This window comes from Gorilla gorilla, chromosome 16, assembly GCF_029281585.2.
Source record: "Gorilla gorilla gorilla isolate KB3781 chromosome 16, NHGRI_mGorGor1-v2.1_pri, whole genome shotgun sequence".
In the NCBI taxonomy this organism is placed as follows: Eukaryota; Metazoa; Chordata; class Mammalia; order Primates; family Hominidae; genus Gorilla; species Gorilla gorilla.
This window is the reverse complement of record NC_073240.2, coordinates 22812986-22835523: the sequence shown is the minus strand read 5'-3', so window position 1 is coordinate 22835523 and position 22538 is coordinate 22812986. Positions and strand designations below refer to the sequence as shown.

Below are 22538 nucleotides of genomic sequence, written 5' to 3'. Positions count from 1 at the left end.
GAAGACATACAGTTAACAGATTTCAGAGTCAAGCACTGGTTAGATAAAGTCAAATGCTCTCTTTAGATGTGTACTGCAAGGCATTAGCCAGGTGCAGTGGCTCATGTCTGTAATCTCAGCACTTTGGGAGTCCAAGGTGGGTGGGTCACCTGAGGTCAGGAGTTTGAGACCAGCCTGGCCAACATAGTGAAACCCCGTCTGAACTAAAAATACAGAAAATTAGCTGGGCGTGGTGGCACACACCTGTACTCCCAGCTACTTGAAAGGTTGAGGCAGGAGAATTGCTTGAACCCAGGAAATGGGGATTGAAGTGACCTGAGATCACGCCAGTGGACTCCAGCCTGGGTGACAGAGAAAGACTCCGTCTCAAAAAAAAAAAAAAAAAAAGACAATATTGGTGTTTTAGATTATAAGAATACAATTTTGATCATAATCATTTACTGATTTACTGTTCTTTGTCACGAAGAACTACTGATCTGTCTTTGTAAACCTACAGACCTGATCATTGAGAGGTCTGCATCACTATTGATGACAACTTATGGTTCTTCATTAAGTGACCCAGCTCATTTGCTGGAAGATTGGCTGCCTGTTAGCCCAGAAAAAGATTCTTTTTCTAGTGAATATCATTGCAAAGTGAAACAGGAAGAGTGGAAAGGTACAGTCTGTAGGCTAGCATGCGATGCACCATGAAACTCATCATGAAAAGGACATGTGTGTCATTAATCACGGCCACATTGATCACGGCCCCACTCTCTAGGGAAGAAGCCAGTTTTTTCCCTTCCCTGAGAGATGCCATAACTGAGCCTCCATCAGTATCTTCAGCCTTCCCTTGGAGGAGGATGAACTCGACCTTGATGGTAAGTGATTGATGGTTGACTTAAGGGAATTTGGCTGGCCAGGAATTTGGCTGGCCGGAGAGATGTCCTTCCTCCTTCACTGCTTCCTCATGGAAATGTTAATGAAGATTAAACAAATTAATATATGAAAATAACACCTGGAACTTAGTAAATCTCAGTGAATTTTAGTCACTATTACTGCTCCTGTGGACCTCAAGTATCAAGCAATGTGACTACGATCAGTAGTGAACTAGCCTTTCTGTAGGCATATTCCTTTGTTTCTCTTGGGTAAATACCTGGCAGTAGAATGCCTAGTGCGTACGGTAAGTGCGTGCTCAACTTTTTAATACACTGCCAAGTTGTTTCCCAAAGCGGTTGAACCATTTTCCATTTTCAGCAGCAGTGTATGAGAGTTTCAGTGGCTCTATATCTTGATCAGCTTTGGTATGGTCCATCTTTAATTTTAGCCATTCTGATACATATGCAGTGCTATATCATTATATATATCCTTTTATGAGACTGAGTCTTGCTCTGTCGCCCAGGCTGGAGTGCTGTGGCGTGATCTCCGTTCACTGCAAGCTCCGCCTCCCAGGTTCAAGCGATTCTCCTGCCTCAGCCTCCCAAGTAGCTGGGAGTACAGGCACCTGCCATCATGCTCAGCTAATTTTTTGTATTTTTAGTAGAGACAGGGTTTCACCACATTGGCCAGGCTGGTCTCGAACTCCTGAATTCAGGTGATCCACCCGCCTTGGCCTCCCAAAGTGCTGGGATTACAGGCGTGAGCCACGGTGCCGAATCTAGAGCATCTTTTCTTGTGCTTGCTTCTGTCTGTATGTCTTCTTTGGTGAAGCATCTGTTTAAACCATTGCCCATTTTTTATTAGGGTGATTTATCATCTTACTATTGAACAGTAAGAGCTCTTGTATATTTTGGTTACAGATCTTTTGTTGGATGTATGTTTTGCAAGTGTTTTCTTCCAGGTGAGCACTGCCACTTCATTTCATTAACAATGATGTTGAAATAGGAAAATGTGTATTTTGGGGGAGTCAACTACTCTTCTCAAATCTGCCTGAATAGATTTATCCTTTAGGCCTCTTTTGTGGCAAGACAGATTCATACCTGAGAAATTTATATGGGAGGAACAAAAAAGTAACTGTACCACTATCTAATATTGAGCACCAGTATTAGTGCAATTATTTAGTAATATAACTTCTTGTTAGTATAACATTAGTGAAAAATAATTATGAAATCTTTAGTATGTTTATCTTCTTCCATAAAATAAATTCATGGCCAGTGGGGTGTCTCACGCCTGTGGTCCCAGCACTTTCGGAGGCTGAGGTGGACAGATCATGAGGTCAGGAGTTCGAGACCAGCCTGGCCAACGTGGTGAAACCCCATCTCTACTAAAAATACAAAAGTTATCTGGGCTTGGTGGTGGGTTCCTGTAATCCCAGCTGCTCGGGAGGCTGAGGCAGAAGAATCGCTTGAGCTTGGGAGGCAGAGGTTGCAGTGAGCTGAGATCACGCCACTGCACTCCATCTTGGGCAACAGAGCAAGACTCTGTCTCAAAAAAATACATTAATTAATTTAAAAAATAAATTCATCAAATAACGACAATCACGAGAGTGACTACAAAAGATGGGCTTGTCCTCAGAGTCTGGCCTCAGTGAGTTTGGAGTGGTGCATACCAGGAGCAGCAGAGGTTCCAGGGAAAATTGTAGACAGAGGAAACAAACCACCATGAAGGAGAGTCAGTGGCAATAATCATTACCAATAAAGAACTGTAGAGTCGTATTTCAAGAATGAAGGTGAGAGCCAGGTGTGGTGGCTCATGCCTGTAATCCTAGCACTTTGAGAGGCCAAGGCAGGCAGATCACCTGAGGTCAGGAGTTTAAGACCAGCCTGGCCAACATGGCGAAACCCTGTGTCTACTAAAAATACAAAAATTAGCCGGGCGTGGTGGCAGGTGCCTCTAATCCCAGCTACTTGAGAGGCAGAGGCAGGAGAATCACTTGAGCCTGGGAGGCAGAGGTTGCAGTGAGCCGAGGTCACGCCACTGCAGTCCAGCCTGGTGACAGAGTGAGACTCTGTCTCAAAAATAAATAAATAAATAAATAAAATTGAGGTAGTCATTTACAGAAAAATATAATCTTTAAGACTTAAGAGCATTTAAGACCAACAAAGTTTCAATAAAGAAATGTTAATAGAGAAGGTTAGCAAGAAAGGAAAAGATTAAGGAGTGCAGTTATGAATAGTTAGAATCTAGTAGCTAGTAAGCAGATGACACATCTGAAACTCTAATCACGTATTTGCAACAATAAGAAAGCTGTATGTAAAACAACTTCTGTTTGTGGTTGGTGGAATTAAAGGAAATAAGACAGAATAAGCGAACAACCGAAAATAAATACGAAAATGAGGTGATCAGAGTGAAGGCATTCTACAGTGTTTGCATTATTTTGTGGAGGGAGTTAAAATTAGCTTAATTTTAGCCTTTGTTAAATTGTAATGCAAAATGCAGTGTAAAATTTCAAGGAAAACAACTAAAAGAATAGTAAAGATTCCAAACCAATAGAGGTTTAATTTCCAAACCAATCAAAGGAAAAAAGATGGAATTGGTGGGTGAGGGTAGAAGGATTTAAATTATTCAAAAGAGACTGGGCAGAGTGGTTCACACCTGTATTCCCAGCAATTTGGGAGGCCAAGGCAGGTGGATCACCTGGGGTCAGGAGTTCAAGACCAGCCTGGCCAACATGGTGAAACTCCTTCTATTCTAAAAATACAAAGAAAAAAATTAGCTGGGCGTGGTGGCTTACACCTGTTGTCCCAGCTACTCAGGAGGCTGAGGCACGAGAATCACTTGAATCCGGGAGGCAGAGGTTGCAGTAAGCCGAAATCATGCCGCTGCACTCCAGCCTGGGGAACAGAGTGAGACTCAGTCTCAATAAATAAATAAATAAATTCAAAAGAAAAGAAGGAAGAGAGAGGGAAAAAAACTAGATAAAATGGACAAGTAGAACACATAAAATAAAGTGAAAGGATAAGGATATAGAAGATTCGAATAGATTATTTCCCACTTTGATTTTAATGGACATATATAGTGATTAGAGAATATTATGCAGCCATTTAAATTGCATATGTAATAGTTACCACTTTACTTGGCATAAAGCCAGTTTTAATAAATTTCAAAGAATTAGTAACAAAAATAATTGAGAAAAACTTCCAGAAACTGGAAAAGGATAATGTGCTTTTGTTATAAAAGTTCATGTTATGTTGAAATGGATAAATGGAAAACAAAAACAAAAAGCATACCCAGAAACATGAAGGTCACATTTTATATCACCAGAATGATATAAACTGATTTGCTTCAAAGGAATGAGAGAGACTTTGATTTGATCAGGGTGGTGACATCAGAAGCAAAAAGAAGTGCAGAAATCAATAGTGAGTTCTCACAGAAAAGAACATTGGAAATAGAAATTTACAGTCAGCCAAACTATCACTGAAACCAACATAAGACAGAATTTATTCAGAAGTATATACTACTGACTACCTGTAAACTCTGTGAGGGGGAAAAAAACCAAAAAAACAAAACGGGAGGATGCACTCCATAAAGAAGAGAAAATGAATTCAAAGAAATGCATTAAAAATACTAATCAGGCTGGGTGTGGTGGCTCACACCTGTAATCCCAGCACTTTGGGAGGCCGAGGTGGGTGTATCATCTGAGGTCAGGAGTTTGAGACCAGCCTGGCCAACATGGTGAAACTCCGTCTATACTAAAAATACAACAATTAGCCAGGTGTGGTGGTGTGCACCTGCAATCCCAGCTACTTGGGAGACTGAGGCAGGAGAATCACTTGAACCGAGGAGGCAGAGGTTATAGTGAGCTGAGATTGTGCCACTGCACTCAAGCCTGGGCCACAGAGTGAGACTGTCTTAAAAAAATAATAATAATCATCAATATTCGGCAAAAACAAAGAAGTAAAAATAATAGTAAAATTTGATTAAATCTGAATTAGTGCAAATATTTAAATAAATCAGCTACATGAGACATCTCAAATGTTATCAACATAGGGAGTAATATAGGGTGGAGCAGGTGAAGTTTGCTATTGTATTTTATTTTCTAAGTATGGATAGAATTTAGGAATATTAATAGTGTTTTGTACAGTTAAGCTAACAGCTAGTCAGTTACATTAGGATTTTCTACTTATACAGTCACCTCTTACGGAGATAATGACAGTTGCTTTTTTGTTTTCATTGAATTATTTTGCTTTTATTCATTTTTAAATTTTCTCCTGTGTACTGGTAGGACTTTCAGTGAGCAGAGGGATGACTGAATAGGATGAGAGGCAGATTTGCCCTAAGCAGTTCCCAACTTGACTTTTCCCTTTAGCTTAGTGATTTTGGGGTCCAAAGATTTGTTTTCCTTTCACACAGCATTGTTTACATTAGCCAAGATTTAGAAGCAACATGTCAACAGATGAATGGATAAAGCAAATGTACATACACACCCCCAGGAGTACTTTTCACTTATAAAGAATAAGATCCTGTTATTTGCAACAACATGGATGGAACTGGAGATCATATGGTAAGACAAATAAGCCAGGCACATAAAGGCAAAATTTTTTCTTACAAGAACTTTGGCTATTCTGAGTCTTTCGTGGTTCTGTCTGCATTATAGGATTGTTTTTCCTGTTTCTGTGAAGAGTATCGTTGATGTTTTGATAGGGTTGCATTAAGTCTGTAGATTGCATTGGTTAATATAGACACTAAAAATACTGATTCTTATTCATGAACATAAAATACATATTTTTGTCTTTTTAAATTTCTTGCATCAATGTTTTATAGTATTCATTGTAGAGATCTTTAACGTCTTTGGTTAATTCCTAGGTATTTAATTTTAATTTGAGGCTATCGTAAATGGGACCACTCTCTTGATTTCTTTTTCACATTGTTCACTGTTGGCATATAGAAATGCTGCTAACTTTTTAATCCTATATCTTGACTAAAATTGTGAGTTCTAATAGTGTTTTAGTGAATTAGGATTTTCCAAATATAAGACCACATCATCTGCAAACAAACATAATTTGACTTCTTCCTCTCCAATTTGCTTGCCCTTTATTTTTTCTCTTGCTAATTGCTCTAGCTGCCATGTGTTGAATAACAGTAGTGAAAGTGTGCATCCCTGTCATGTTGTCAATCTTAGAGGAAAAGCTTTTCATTTTTCCCCATTTAGTATCATACTATATGTGATATATATATCTATATATAACTTTTATATGCTGAGGTATGTTTCTTTTTTTCTTATACTTTAAGTTTTAGGGTACATGTGCACAATGTGCAGGTTAGTTACATATGTATACATGTGGCATGCTGATGTGCTGCACCCATTAACTCGTCATCTAGCATTAGGTATATCTCCTAAAGCTATCCCTCCCCCCTCCCCCCACCCCACAACAGTCGCCAGAGTGTGATGTTCCCCTTCCTGGGTCCATGTGTTCTCATTGTTCAACTCCCACCTATGAGTGAGAATATGTGGTGTTTGGTTTTTTGTTCTTGCGATAGTTTACTGAGAATGATGATTTCCAGTTTCATCCATGTCCCTACAAAGGACATGAACTCATCATTTTTTATGGCTGCATAGTATTCCGTGGTGTATATGTGCCACATTTTCTTAATCCAGTCTATCATTGTTGGACATTTGGGTTGGTTCCAAGTCTTTGCTATGGTGAATAGTGCTGCAATAAACATGCATGTGCATGTGTCTTTATAGCAGCATGATTTATAGTCCTTTGGGTATATACCCAGTAATGGGATGGCTGGGTCAAATGGTATTTCTAGTTCTAGATCCCTGAGGAATTGCCACACTGACTTCCACAATGGTTGAACTAGTTTACAGTCCCACCAACAGTATAAAAGTGTTCCTATTTCTCCACATCCTCTCCAGCACCTGTTGTTTCCTGACTTTTTAATGATTGCCATTCTAACTGGTGTGAGATAGTATCTCATTGTGGTTTTGATTTGCATTTCTCTGATGGCCAGTGATGGTGAGCATTTTTTCATGTGTTTTTTGGCTGCATGTATGTTTCTTCTATAGTTTTGAGGGTTTCTTTCATGAGGAGATATTAAATTTTGTCAAATGATTTTCAGGATCAATTAAAATGATCATGTGGTTTTTGTTCTTTCTTTTGTTGATATGGTATATTACATTAATTGATTTGCATATGTTGAAGTATCTTTGCATCCATGAGATAAATCCTACTTGATGATGAGGAATAATAAACTTTTAATCTGTTGCTGAATTTTACTTGCCAGTATTTTTATGACAAATTTTGCATCTATTGCTGATATTGGCCTATAGATTTTTTTGATATGCATTTGTCTGATTTTAGTATGAGAGTAATGCTTGTCTTACAGAACGAGGTTGAAAGTATTTCCTCCTCCTCTGTTTTGAAATAGTTTAAGTGGGATTGCTATTAGTTTTATACATGTTGGGTCAAATTCAGTGAAACCATCAGATTTCAGGCTTTTCTTTGATGGGAGGCTTTGTATTATGGATCTCATCACGTCTTGTTTGTGTATTCAGGTTGTGGATTTCTTAATAATTCAATCTTCTTAGGTTCTATGTGTCTAGAAATTTATCCATTTGTTCTAGATTTTCCAATTTATGGCATCTATCTGCTCATAGTACTCACTAATGATCTTTTGAATTCCTGCAGTATAAGTTGTAGAGTTGAAATGTCTCTTTTTTCATCTTTGATATTATTTGAGTCTTTTCCTTTTATTCTTTTATTTATTTATTTATTTTTGAGATGGAGACTTGCTCTGTTGCCCAAGCTGGAGTGCAGTGGCTCGATCTCAGCTTACTGCAACCTCCGCCTCCCGAGTTCAAGCAATTCTACCTGCCTCAGCCTCCTGAGTAGGTGAGATTACAGGCGCCCACCACCACGCCTGGCTAATTTTTGTGTTTTTTAGTAGAGACGGGGTTTTGCCATGTTGGCCAGGCTGATCTAGAACTCCTGACCTCAGGTGATCCAGCCGCCCGCCTCAGCCTCCTAAAGTCCTGGGATTACAGGCATGAGCCACTGCCTGCTGAGTTTTTTTTTTTTTTTCTTAGTCCGAGTAAAGGTCTGTCAGGTTTCTTTTTTTTTTTCCAGAAAACAACTTTGCATTTTATTGACCTTTTGTATTTTATTTCAAATTCATTTATTTCTGCTTTGATCTTTATTATTTCTTTTCTTCTAATTTTGGTTTGGTTTGGTCTTGTTTTTCTAGCTCTCTAAGATACGTCATTAGGTTTTTCTTTTTTTTAAGTGCCAATTGTTTTGGAAATACAGGTGGTTTTTCATGACATGGATAAGTTCTTTAGTGTGTTTTCTGAGATTTCAGTGCACTTGTCACCTGAGCAGTGCACACTGTACTTAATATGTAGTTTTTTATCCGTCACCCGCCTCCCAGCCTTCCCCCTCAAGTCCCCAAAGACTTTTACATTATTCTTATGCCTCTGCATCCTCATAGATTAGCTCCCACTTATATGTAAGAACATATGATATCTAGTTTTCCATTTCTGAGTTATTTCACTTAGAATAATCACCTTCGGCTCCATCCAAGTTGCTGCAAATGACATTATTTTGTTAAGTGTTCCCATTTCACCACATCCAATGCCAACATCTGTTGTTTTCTTGACTTTTTTGGCCTACAAAAAATGGCCATTTTTGTAGGAGTTATTTGATATCTAACTGTGGTTTTCATTTGTATTTCCTTGATTATTGATGTTGAGCATTTTTAGGTTGTTATTAGCTGTTTGTATATCTTCTTTTGAAAAAATCTATATTCATTTTCTTTGCCTACTTTTTGATGGAATTATTATTATTTTGCTAATTTCTTTGAGTTCCTTATAGATTCTGGATACTAGCTTTTTGTCAGATGTGTAGTTTGCAAATATATTCTGCTACTCTGTGGGTTGTCTGTGTACTCTGCTGCTTATTTCCTGTGCTGTGCAGAAGCTTTTTAGCTAAATTAGGTCCCATTTATTTATGTTTGTTTTTGTTGCATTTGCTTTTGGGGTCTTAGTCATGAATTCTTTGCCTAAATCAATGTCGAGAAGAGTTTTTTTTCTTATGTTATCATTTAGAATTCGTATGCTTTCAGGCCTTAGATTGAAATATTTGATCCATCTTGAATTGATTTTTGTATAAGGTCAGAGATGGGGATCCAGTTTTATTCTCCTGCGTGTGGCTTGCCAGTATTTCCTAGCACCATTTATTGAATAGGGTGTTCTTTCCCCAGTTTGTGTCTTTATATGCCTTGTTGATGATTAGTTTAGTTGCCTGTGTTTGGCTTAATTTCTGGATTCTGTATTTTGCTTCATTGGTCTGTGTGTAAATTTTAATACCAATACCATGTTGTTTTGGTAACTATAGCCTTGTAGTATAATTTGAAGTAGGGTAATGTGATGACCCCATATTTTTTATTTATTTGTTTGGTTAGTATTACTTTGGCTATGTAGGCACTTTTTTGATCCATTAATTTTAGGGTTTTTTTTCTAGTTCTGTGAAGAATACTGGTGGTATTTTCATGGAAATTGCATTAAATCTGTCATGAAGTTGTTTATTTGAATTTTTTATGTAGACACTTTTAGTTATAAACTTTTAGTACTGCTTTTACTGTAAATCCTAAGTATTTCCATTATGACATATTACAGAAATATTTCAATTTATTTATTAATATCCCCATTGACCCACTGGCCTTTCAGGAGCATATTGTTTAAATTCTATGTGTTTGTATAGCTTCAAAAATTTGTCTTGTTATTGATTTCTAGGTTTTGTTATTGTAGTCACAAAAGATGCTTGATATTATTTTAATTTTTAAAATGTGTTAAGACTTGTTTTGTGACCTAACATATGGTCTATCCATGAGAATGATTCATGCACTGCAGAGCAAAATGTGTATTCTGAAGCCATTGGATAAAATGTTCTGTAAATATCCATTGTGTCCATTTGGTTTATAGTGCAGATTAGGCCTGAGATTTCTTTGTCGGTTTTCTGTCTGGAAGATTTATCCAATGCTGAAAGTGTGATGTTGCATTCTCCAGGTATCATTATATTGGAGCCTGTCTCTCTCTTTAGCTCTAATAATACTGGCTTAATATATCTGAGTACTTCAGTGTTGGATGCATATGTATGTATCATTCTTACATCCTCATGCTGAATTAACCTCATTATTATTATAGAGTGACCATCTTTGTCTCTTCTTATAGTTTTGTCTTGAAATCTATTTTGTCTGACATAAGTGTAGCAACTACTGCTATTTTTGTTTTCTTTGACATGGAATTTTTAAAAATCTTTTTAATCTATGTGTTTATAGGTGAAGTGTGTTTCTTGTAGGCAACAAATTGCTGGGTCTTAATTTTTGTATCCATTTAGCCACTCTGTGTCTTTTGATTGGAGAATTTAGTCCATTTACATTCAGTGTTGTTATTGATTATATAAAGACTTACTCTTGCCATTTTGTTATTTGTTTTCTGGTCTTGCTATCAGCAGCAAGAGGGGACCTGAAAGTAGGTAGCCATCTGTGAGGCTGAGTCTGGGATTTTTATGGGTTTAGAACAGGAGAACGCATGCTGATTGGTTCATGGGTGGGCTTGCAAAAGACACCATTCAATTGGTTAAAAGGCATCATTCTCAAAGAACCAATAGAGAGCAGGTTAGACAGGGATGGAAGTTCTCACTCTAGTCCATGAATTCTTTCTGGAACTGGTAGCTCAGTTTTCAGGCTTTTTAGACTGTTGTTTCCTTGAAGGTCAAGTTTCACCAGTGCACCCATCCCTGTCTGCCTAGGAGTTTGTCTTCTGCTGCTATCAGTAGGACTGCAGTGGGTCAGACCTGAAACCAGCACAGCACTTGATCACACCCATGGTGAGCTGTAACCCTACCTGGTACCACCAGTAATTGCTCAAGGTCTTGGGGCTTTATAATCTGTAGGTGGTAAGCCAGCCAGGTTTGTATCCTTTCCTTCAGAGTAGTGAGTTCCCTCAGGTTCTGGGCAAGCCCAGTGGTGCCATCCAGGAGCCAGGGGCTGGAGTCAATAATAACCTTAGGAGTCTACTTTGTGTTCTATTGTACTGTGGTAGAGCTAGCAATTAAACCATGAAATTCGGTTCTTCCCATTTTTCCCTCCTTACTCAACAGGCAGAGGGGCCTCATCCTATTGCTGCCATCACAACAGGCCCATCGGGAATACTGCCAGGCTTCCACCAATGTTCTCTTAAGGTTCAAGGCTCTTTAGTTCACTTATAGTGAATGATGCTTGGCCTGGTACTCATCCTTTTGGTCAGTGGTGTCCCTTCTGTCCCAGTACAGGTCCAGAAGTGCCATCCAAGTGCCAAGACCTGGAATAAGGGACCCCAAGAGCCCACTTGGTGCTCTTCCTCTCTTTGGCCATGCTGAGACCTAAGTTGCAAGATGAAGTTCTCTAGTTTTTCCTCTACCTTTTTCAGTGTCTCCCTGTAGCCACCACAGTTGTGAATATGCCGTGTCTCACCTGACTCTAGCAAGCCTCAGAGTCTCAATGAAAGCTCATGGCAAACTACCTGGTTATCACTGCAGGTTATTCCAGGCCAAGGGCTCTTTACTTAGCAGTTGATGGGTCTTGTTAGTACCGGATTTCTTCATTCAAGGCAGCAGATTTCCTTATAGTCCAGTATGTACCTAGAAATTTTAATTAGGAGCTAGTGGCTGAGAAGGGTGTTTTATAACTCTGACTGGTGGCCTTGCTGGTATCCAAAATACAAGACAAAGTCCTGTTTACTCTTTCTGTCTTCTTAAGTAGATGGAAGTGGTCTCTTGAATCTGTGAGCTGTGCAGCCTCAGTTTGGAGGAGGGGTGGTATAAGAACTCTCTTAGCTGCCCCAGCTTGTATCTTAGTAGGTAATGTGGCCCCCAAGTCCACTGGCTCTAAGCCCAGTTCAGCATGACATCTTACCTGGGAGTTGCTGTCCTTGTGACCTAGACTGTTTTAAGTTTCTTTAGGGCCCCAGAGCATTTTAGACTATGGTGGTGAAGCTTGCCAGAACTCAAGTTCCAATCACTGGGAGGGTGATTCCCCTCTGTCCAGGGCCAGTTGAAACACACCCTCTGTGGGCAGGCATCAGCTGAGTTCATTCCAGTTTTGCTTTCTGCTGTGATAGGGCAGCACTGAGTTCAATGCTCACAATCCCAGTGCTCTCCCTCTCCCAAGTGTACAGATTCTGTCTACATAGCATGTGACTACTGCCAGGGCATGAGTGAGGAGTGGCATTAGTGATTCAAGACTGTCTTTCCTACCCTGTTTTAGTGCCTCTTTGTGTACTGCAGGGTTAAAACCAGGTACTGTGAGTGCTCGCCTTTATTCTTATGAAGGTTTTTGTTTGTTTTTGTTTGTTTTTTTTTTTTTTGAGACGGAGTCTCGCTCTGTCGCCCAGGCTGGAGTGCAGTGGCGCGATCTCGGCTCACTGCAAGCTCCACCTCCTGGGTTCACGCCATTCTCCTGCCGCAGCCTCCCGAGTAGCTGGGACTACAGGCGCCCGCCACCACGCCCGGCTAATTTTTTTTAGTATTTTTAGTAGAGACGGGGTTTCACCGTGTTAGCCAGGATGGTCTCGATCTCCTGACCTCATGATCCACCCGCCTCGGCCTCCCAAAGTGCTGGGATTACAGGCGTTTGTTTTTTAATAGATAGTTGTTATATTGGTGTCCTTCCAGGGGAAATGATCACTGGAGCCTTCTATTTAGCCATCTTGCTCTGTCCTCTGTTGGTTTCCTACTATGGCATTGTGCTCATGTTCTCAGCTTGGTAAAGTTTCATATTAGATTTGTAAAGTATATTCAGCTAAATTCAGTATGTAGAATAATTAGTTATTTTTACTACTTTGAGCTATATATTCTTATTACAACCAAGGCATTTTACCAGAGCAAGGCATAGAAGAGTCATTCAAAAAAGCAACACTAGGAAAAGCAACACTGGGAAGATATGGGAGCTGTGGCCTTGAAAATTTATGCTTATGGAAAAACTGGGAAAGTATAGGTGAAGGACAAAAAGAATGTTATAATTTATGTAGCCAATATTTGACAACTTCTCATAACAAAAATTTAACTGTGAAAGGAGATGAAGAACAAAGAATATTTCTGAAGAAGCCTCAGTTTCTGCCAGCTACTCCTACAGAACCATGTATTCCTGTGAGTAAATATCAACATCAATTTTTGGAATCTGTCTTTTGTAATAAAAATCAGATAAATTTTAGCCATGACTCAAATATTAGTAAACATCAGAATACTCATTTTCTAGAAAACTATTACAAATGTAATGAATGTGAGAAAGTGTTTTATCAATCCTCAAAGTATCCATATTCAAGAAAAGCCTTACAACCCTAATGAATGTGGTGAAACTTCTGACCCATCCTCAAAACTTACTCAACATCGAAGAACTTATATTGGAGAGAGCTCACAAAGATGTAATAAAAATGTATAATAGTCTTTAGTCAGTCACATCTGAAGAGACATAAGATAATTAACACTGGAGAGAAATCAGTAAAATGTAAAGAACGTGGCAAAGCTTTTACCAGGGGCTTACATCTTGGACATCAGAAAATTCATACTGGAGAGAAACCTTACAAATGTGAAAAATGTGACAAAGCCTTTAAGAAGAGCTCACACCTTGCTCAACATCAGAGAATCCATACTGGAAAGAAACCTATCAAGTGTAAGGAATGTGGCAAAGCTTTTAACAGAGGCTCATACCTTACTTAACATCAGAGAATCCATACTGGAGAGAAAGCCTTCAAATGTAAAGAATGTGGCAAAGCCTTTAATAGAAGCTCATACATTACTCAGCATTAGGGAATTCATACTGGAGGGAAACCTTTCAAGTGTCAAAAAATGTGGCAAAGCTTTTAACAGAGCTTCACACCTTACTCAACATCAGAGAATACATACTGGAGGGAAACACTTCACACATAAAGAATGTGGCAAAGCCTTTAACAGGGGCTCACACCTTACTCGACATCAGAGAATCCACACTGGAGAGAAGTCTTTCAAATGTAAAGAATGCAGCAAAGCTTTTATCTAGGGCTCACACCTTACTCAACATCAGAGAATCCACACTGGAGAGAAATTCTTCAAATGTAAAGAATGTGGCAAAGCTTTTACCAGGAGCTCACACCTTTCTCAATATCAGAGAATTCATACTGGAGAGAAACCTTTCAAATGTGAAGAATGTGGCAAAGCTTTTAACAGACACTGAACCCATACTCAACATCAAATAATTCATACCAGATAGAAACTCTTCAAGTGTAAAGAATGTGCCAAAACCCTAAACTGGTGCTCACACCTTACTCAACAATTCTTTTATACAATAAATTACTGTTAACTATAGTTGTCCTATTGTGTTATGAAACACTAGATCCCTTATTTCTTCTATTTTTCTTAATGTTTAATTAAAATATTATTTCAGGCTGGACATGGTGGCTGATGCCTGTAATCCCAGCACTTTGGGTCAGTGAGGGAGGATCACTTGAGCTCAGTACATTGAGGCTGCCTTCAGCTATGATTACGCCACAGCACTTGAGCTGAGGACAGAGTGAGACCCTGTCTTTAGAAAAAAATAGGCTGGGTGTGGTGGCTCACACGTGTAATCCCAGCACTTTGGGAGGCCTAGGCAGGAGAATCTCATGAGCGCAGGAGTTTGAGACAAGCCCATGCAACATAATGAGACCCCATCTATACACAAAATTTAAAAATTAGTTGGGCATGGTGGTATGCAGCTGTGGTCCCAGATACTTGGTAGCCTGAGGTGGGAAGACTACTTGAGCCTAGGAGGTAGAATCTGCAGTTAGCCATGATCATGTTATTTCACTCCAGCCATGGTGATAGAATAAGATCTGTCTCAAAGAAACCAAAAAAATAAAATATTTGCTTATTTTTTGAAAAAAATGCACAACATTGAGAAATATGGAAGTTATTTTAAAAGTTTTTTATTCTCTTCTAAATGCATTTTCTAAAATATACAAAAAATTAGTAAAAAAAAAAAATGACATAACTGACCTCACATGCATTAAGTGAAATAAACCAGACACAAAACATAATACATTGTATCATTCCATTTATACAAAATAGTAATCATACCACAATAATAAAGAGGTAATAAAAATGGACCAGGCATGGTGGCTAACACGTTTAATTCTAGCACTTTGGGAGGCTGAGGCAGGTGGATTGCCTGAGGTTAGGAGTTCGAGAGCAGCCTGGCCAACATGGTGAAACCATGTCTCTACTAAAAACAAAATTAGCCAGGTGCAGTGGCGGGCGCCTGTAATCCCAGGTACTCAGGAAGCTGAGTCAGGAGAATCTATTGAACCCGCGAGGCAGGCAAAGGTTGCAGTGAGCTGAGATCGCACCACTGCACTCAAGCCTGCATGACAGATACTCCATCTCAAAAACGAAACCAAACCAAACAATAAAGGTGATAAAACGGAATGTCCATAAAAGGGAAATCAGTAATGATTGTCTAGTCCTGATAGTGGAAATATTTTAAAGTTATACCATGGCTATAGTTGCATAATTATAAATATACCAGAAACTTTGTATTGAGTATGATGTTATGCATATTTCATCATAACTTTTTTTAAAAAATAAGCATGCCATAAAATAGCAAGGTGGTTAAATTGCTTGCTTGAAAACAATCTGAAAATGCAATCAATTTTTGCTCATTTCAAGGTTTTTGATTAGGTGTTTCTGAATTTGTCCGTTAGGTCTAGTTGGTATATTAAAGTCAGCAGTTCACATTGAGAATTTTCTACTGCTACCATTCTGCCATTTTGTGCTTCATATATTGGGGTTTTTGTTAGGTACATGCATATTTAAAACTATTTTATCTTCTTGATAGATTTATAATTTTTTAACATTTATAAAATTTCCTACGTCAATTAATTATAGCAATGTTGTCTTAATGCCTATCTTGTCTAAGGGTAACCACCCCAGCTTATTTTGCTTACTATTTGTGTGAAATCTTTTTACCCATCCTTTCACTTTCAACCTATTTGTGAGTTTAGGACTAAAGAGATCTCCTGTAGATAACATAAAGTTAGTTCTTGTTTTTGTTTGTTTTTAAACCATCTGCCAATCTTTGCATTGTAATTGTAGATATTAATTTCTATTTAAACTATTTATAAGGAAGGGCACACTTCTGCCATTTTTCTAGTTGTTTTCTAAAGTCTTGTATATTTTTGTTAATTAACTCCTATATTACTGACATCTTTAATGTTCTAGTATTTTTCCAAAACAGTTTTGATTCTCTTCTCATTTCCTCTTTCACTTCTTTCTTTAGTTGTATTTTTAGTGGCTACCTTAAGGATGACAATTAATCTCATCACTGTGTAACTGTACTTTAAATTAATACCACTCGTAATTCAGTTTTATTTTAAAAGCTGTTTCAATAGAGATCTGCTCCTCCAATGTTATGTTGTTTTGTCACATATTACATCTTTATGCATTGTATAACATTAACAAAAATTTATAATTATTTTATGCATTAGTATTTTAAATTATATGTAAAAAAGAACAATAGATAAAAGTTACAAAATATTCTTTAATAGTGGCATTTATATTTTGCCATGTACTCATTTTTACTGGCATTCTTTATTTTTTCATATGGCCTTGCATTATTACCTAGTTTGTCATTTCATTTCAACCCAAAAGATAACCTTTATCATTTAATGCAGACCAGGTCTACTAGTGACAAGCTGTTAAATTTGTTTTAATCTATATAGCTCTTAGTGTCTTTAAAGGTCTTCAAGGATGTCCTTCATCTTTGAAGAGCAGTTTTGCTGAAAATAGAGTTCTCTGTTGGCTTTTTTTTTTCTTTCTACACTTTAAATATATTGTCCTATCATATTCTGGACTCCGTAGATTTTAGTGAGAAATTATATTCTGGACTCTAGTTTTTAGTGAGTTGTTAATGTCAGTGTAGATGCATTGCAAATAGTAGTCTTTTCTCCATAACTTTCTTCAAAGTTGTCTCTTTAGCTTTTGAAAGTTTTATTGTAATTTGTCTTGGTGTAGAGTTCTTTGAGTTTATACTATGAATTCAATGAGATTTTGGAATGTCTACGTAGATTCACGTATTTCATCATGCTTGGGAACTTTTTAGCCATTATTTCTTCAGATGTTCTTTCTGCCCCATTCTATCTTTCTCCCTTCTTTCGGGAGTTTTCATAATGCTTGTAATGGCACATTTTATAGTATCCCATTGTTATCTTAGGCTCTGTTCATCTTTATTCATTATTTTTTATTTCTGCTAGTTGGGATAATACGAATTGAAGTGACCTCAAGCTTGCTGGTTGTGTCTTTTGTCTACTTAAATCTTTTGTTGAACCTTTGTGGTGAATTTTTTATTTTAGTTATCTTAATTTTCAACTTTAGAGTTTGGCTTCAGTTTATAATCTCTATCTCTATTAATATTTTCTATTTGATGAGACACTATTCTTCTGAAATGTTTTTCCTTTTGATGTTGTTTATCTTTGCAGCACATTTAACACAGGTAATTTAAAGACTTTTTCTAGATTTTTCAATGCCTACGATTCCTCTAGGACTGTTTCTGTTAATATCTGTTATCTTATTAGTGGGCCATTATTTTTTCATTAATTTATTTGCACACTTTGTATTTCATTGCTGTTGCTGAAAACTAGACTTTTTCTATTACAACAACCCTGAAATAATATTCTCTCTCATCCCGTTGGGTTTTTTGTTGCTTATTGTAAATTTTACTTGTTTGTTTGGTGAGTTTTCAAAATTATTTTAAAAATATCGTCCTTTTGTCGTGTTTAGCAATAAAAATCTCTGCTTTATTAGCTTCATGTGAGCTAGTTATTTGACAGAGATTTTCTCAAATGCCTGCTCACATCAAATATAAATCTACTAGTTCTTGCAGTTGGGTTTACTTAGCCAGAAAGATTACAACTTTGCTGTTTTCTTTTCTTCCTGCTTGTGCAGTGCTTGGAGGTAAAGCAGACATGAGAGATAACAGCTTCCTAGGTCTTTGTGAGCATTTGCCTGTCCCTTGATTGACCCTGAACATGCTTATGGGCTTCTGGATTCTCAGGAATATGTGGATAATTTTCAAAGCCCGAATCCCCCAGGCACCTCACTCCTCAGTCTTTTCTCTTAGATATTCTACATGACTTTTGCTTGCCGCACTGATATTCTTTCTCCAAGGTGTGATGAGTAGTTAATTAGCCCTTAACTATTTTTGCCAAACATTATGTTATTAATTTAGAATTGTTTATTTTTAATGTAGGTGTTTACTGCTGTGAATTTCTCTCAATAGTTTGCTGCATCTCATGTTTTGATGTTTTTTTGAGACAAGTTCACACTCTGTCACCCAGGAATGAGTGCAGTGGTTTGATCAGGGGTCTCAGAAGCCTTGACCGTGTAGGCTCAAGTGAACTTGCTGCCTCAGCCTCACAAGTAGCCAGAGCTACAGGCAGGTGGTACAATGCCTGGCTAATTTTTGAAATTTTTTTGTGAAGATGGGTTCTCATTATGTTGCCCAGGCAGTTCTCAAACTCTTGGGCTCAGTCCTCCCACTGCTGCCTCCTAAAATGCTTCAATTACAGGCATAAGTCACAGCACTCAGCCTTTATAAAACCTTTGATATTTTTTCTTTATTCTGTTTTCCCATGTTTGTAACATGTTGTCCCAAATTATACAATAGTTCTATGGTAGTTGTGGCAGATTTGTGACATAAAATAGAGAAAACATAAGTTACATTTAAATTTGGGGTAAACAACAAATAACTTTTTAGTATAGCTATGCAATGTTTTTATATCTGTGTATAATATGTGTAAGCAATTACTGGAGTATATACAAATAACAATTCATCATTTACCTGAAAATCAAATATAACCAAGTGTGTTACATTTGTCAACCCTTGTTCATGGGAGCCACTGTTCTTTTCTCCAGACTCAGCATTAATGACCTGAAAACCTTCATTAGAGAAAAATAAAGTTTGATAATTAGCAGATACATTCTTTTGCGGTATGTAGTAGTCATTAGAGAGGGTGTGGCATGAATTAAAGTGTGTGATCTGGATACCTTATGGGGAGAAAAAAATAGAATTCTTATGTATGTTGTTTTATCTAATTGTATTACCTCTTTCTGTGATATAACTTCTAATACATACAGTATATTTAGTAAAAGTGATTTCTACATAAGTAGTAAGTAGTTATTTGTATATTAATTGTCCATGTTTATTTTCTGGAACTAGACTGCAGTATTTAATATATGGAGATTATTATGGCTTTAATCTGATACTATCCTGGAGCTTCTTTTAGGTTTAACATGACAAAAGAACCATATCATGTTGATGGCATCAGTATATTTTGGTGGCAACTATCCATTGTTTGGTTCTGGACATTGAGATAAATGTGTACTTATACTAGATTATGTGTTAGGAGAAAAAATAAAAACTGATATATAAACTATGCAATTTCCTTTTTGTAAACTCATCCATATCAGGTGGTTTAAAATTGGTTAGCAGTTTTCTAACTCAGATGTTAATTTCTGAGTATGAGGTAAAAAATACTGTCAAATCATCTTCATTGCCTTGCACATTTATATTTGTGGTTTGTGCATTAGTACCATCACAACTCACTGGCTCACTATAGCCTCAAGATCCTATGCTCAAGTGATCCTTCCGTGTCAGCTTCCCATGTAACTGGGACCACAGGTACGTGCCACCATGCCTAGCTAATTTCTTTCTTGTTTTTGATAGACACAGGGTGTCACTGTGTTGCTCAAGCTAATTTCAAACTGTTTATCTGAAGCAATGTCCCTGCCTTAGCCTCTCAAAGCGGTGGAATTATAGGCATGAGCCAGAGCTCTATTATTCTAAGCTGCGGGCTGAATTAGTTGGATACAATAGTGATGACTGTATTCAGGGCAAAGAAGAAAGTAATTGCAGAATTATTCAATAAAATTTTATGAAGGGTTCTCATACAGAGATATCATGATTAAGAGATGGAGAATTATCTTTACTATTAGTGACCTTGGTGTTTTTCCAAGGCTTGGAAAGGCATCTTTCCATGGAAGGGTATCTCTGTATAAAGTGAAGCATCAAGAAAAGTATCACTTAATGCAAATTCATGGATCCCATAAAGTAGAAAAAGGTAGTCCATGTACTTGTAGCATTGAAAACTGGATTTTAGCAATTTCCTCCTGAGATGAAATAAAGCTTTCATGAGATTTCTCTGGGATAAAAACAAAACTTGAACAGAGCCAGAATTATTTTAAGGGATTCGTTTAATAGGACTTGTGGTAAGTGGAATAATGCCATGCAAAGGTCCCCATGTCTAACCACCAGGTTCTAGGCATGTATTATGGTATATGACAAATGGAAATTCAGGCTGCAGATGAAATCAAGGTTGATAACCAGCTGACTCTAAAACAAAAACATTAACTTGAATTACAGATTTGGGCCTAATGTAATTATAAGCATTCTTAAAAGTGAAAGAATTAATAAGAGAAACTGAGTGCTGTGATGTGAGTCAGTTAAACTTTTTTTTCAACTTTTTCTTTAGGTGATTATTTTCCCTTAACATAAAATTTACTTTAGCTCAACTATACAAACATGTGAGTTATTGTTATGTAACCATCACTCTTCATTAAGAAATGCTTTGTAAAAAGTGAGCCAGTTTTTCATATACATTCTTCAAAATACATTCTCAACATTATACATCAAATTATATATACATACATGCACACATACACTATATATATCAAGGATTTATATGATAGGATTAATTAAGAAAAAAATTAGTGGAATAAAAATAATGTTTATGATAATTTTGGCCATAGAATATATAATACAGATGATGTGAAGTACAAAATGTTTTTTATACTTCATATTTTGATGTACAAAGTATGTTTGTCTTTGTAATTCAGATGATTACTTTGCACTTGTGTTCCCATGAAAAATGCCTTTCATTTCTAAGCTGGTATTGGCATCTCAGCCAACACTTTTCTCCTTCTTTTCTGCATCTTCTCCTTTTCTGCTTTTTCTGGATCTCAGGCCAGAGCGCACTTACCTACCAGTCTGTCATGTGGCCCTCATCCACATGGTGGTCCTTCTCACCACGGTGTTCTTGTCTCCACAGCTCTTTGAATCACTGAATTTTCAGAATGACTTCAAATATGAGGCATCTTTCTACCTGAGGAGGGTGATCAGGGTCCTCTCCATTTGTACCACCTGCCTCCTGGGCGTGCTGCAGGTCGTCAGCATCAGCCCCAGCATTTCCTGGTTGGTGAGGTTTAAATGGAAATCCACAATTTTTACCTTCCATTTGTTCTCATGGTCTCTCAGTTTTCCTGTTAGTAGTAGCCTGATCTTTTACACTGTGGCTTCTTCCAATGTGACCCAGATCAATTTGCATGTCAGTAAATACTGTTCACTTTTCCCAATAAACTCCATAATCAGAGGACTGTTTTTCACTCTGTCATTATTCAGAGATGTTTTTCTTAAACAAATAATGCTGTTCTCAAGTGTCTACATGATGACTCTCATTCAGGAACTACAGGAGATCCTGGTACCTTCACAGCCCCAGCCTCTACCTAAGGATCTTTGCAGAGGCAAGAGCCATCAGCGCATCCTGCTGCCGGTGAGTTTCTCGGTGGGCATGTACAAGATGGACTTCATCATCTCAACCTCCTCAACGTTGCCATGGGCATATGACCGTGGTGTCTAGAGGCTAGTGGGCAGTGTCTATACCATTGTCAGGTTTTTGGTGCTACTGAGATCTGATAAAAGGATAATCAATGTGATGTAAACTATAAGACAAATGTTTAAAAGTTTAATTGTATGAATCCTGTCATGAGTTAAATTATTCAGAGTTCATTATAGAGAATAATCCAAAGTTAAAATAATTGGATAATTTATTTGTATGTAGGATAAAAGTAGTAGGAGATTGCTTCTTGAAGATTTAAAATTATATTCAGAGTGTAATTATTTGCATTAAAATAATTTTAAATGTTTTGAATAGCAAGTATTGATATAATTAAACTTTCGAATAACTTAGTGCTTTGCCTTTATTCCTAATGTTTATATGGAAGCATGTGGTCAATGTTTGATGCATTACAGCTCTGAGCGGTCCTTCTGTATTAGGTGGTCATCATTTATATACTTCTCCATAAAAGATTAAGGACCTGGAAATGTAAGATACATGAAGAAAATCTAAGTGGAGAGGCTGTTTGTGGTTAAGTGATAACAGTGTTGTAAGCGATGCATGAGGTAGGTGTTCAGTGCATATCCTCTGCATTTTATTAATAAAGAAACACTGTAAAATTTAGAAGAAAATTGTTTCACCAAATGCACATAAAACTAATAAAATAGAGTGGATTTTGATATGTCTCAGACTATTTGTAAACTTTATTTGTTTTAACAAATAAAAAATATTTTTAATATGTTAAGGGTCTTGTGCATTGATTGAAGTGTCATCCTGCTGCCAACATTAACTTATTCTACCTTACTCAGGCTTGTAGGTAAAACATGGTAAGACTATACCATTAAGTAATATGGTGGAATAACATCTGTAGTGATTCTTTTTCCCAGTGGCCTCATACTTCAAATAATTTAGAGAATATTGTTCCCACGTGTTACATTTTTATTTATTTTGTAACTGTGAA

General features: G+C 37.3%; 1 protein-coding gene across 1 annotated transcript in view; it reads left to right on the top strand.

The window, feature by feature from the left end:
* Nucleotides 1-22251, top strand: part of LOC129523579 (vomeronasal type-1 receptor 90-like) — a 28621-nt gene extending 6370 nt beyond the window's left edge. Inside the window, exon 5 of the mRNA XM_063698726.1 lies at nucleotides 21014-22251. Coding sequence (XP_063554796.1) covers nucleotides 21014-21601 — 588 coding nt within the window. The 3' untranslated portion in view covers nucleotides 21602-22251. The remainder of the gene's footprint in view (nucleotides 1-21013) is intronic.
* The last annotated feature ends 287 nt before the right edge of the window (nucleotides 22252-22538 follow it).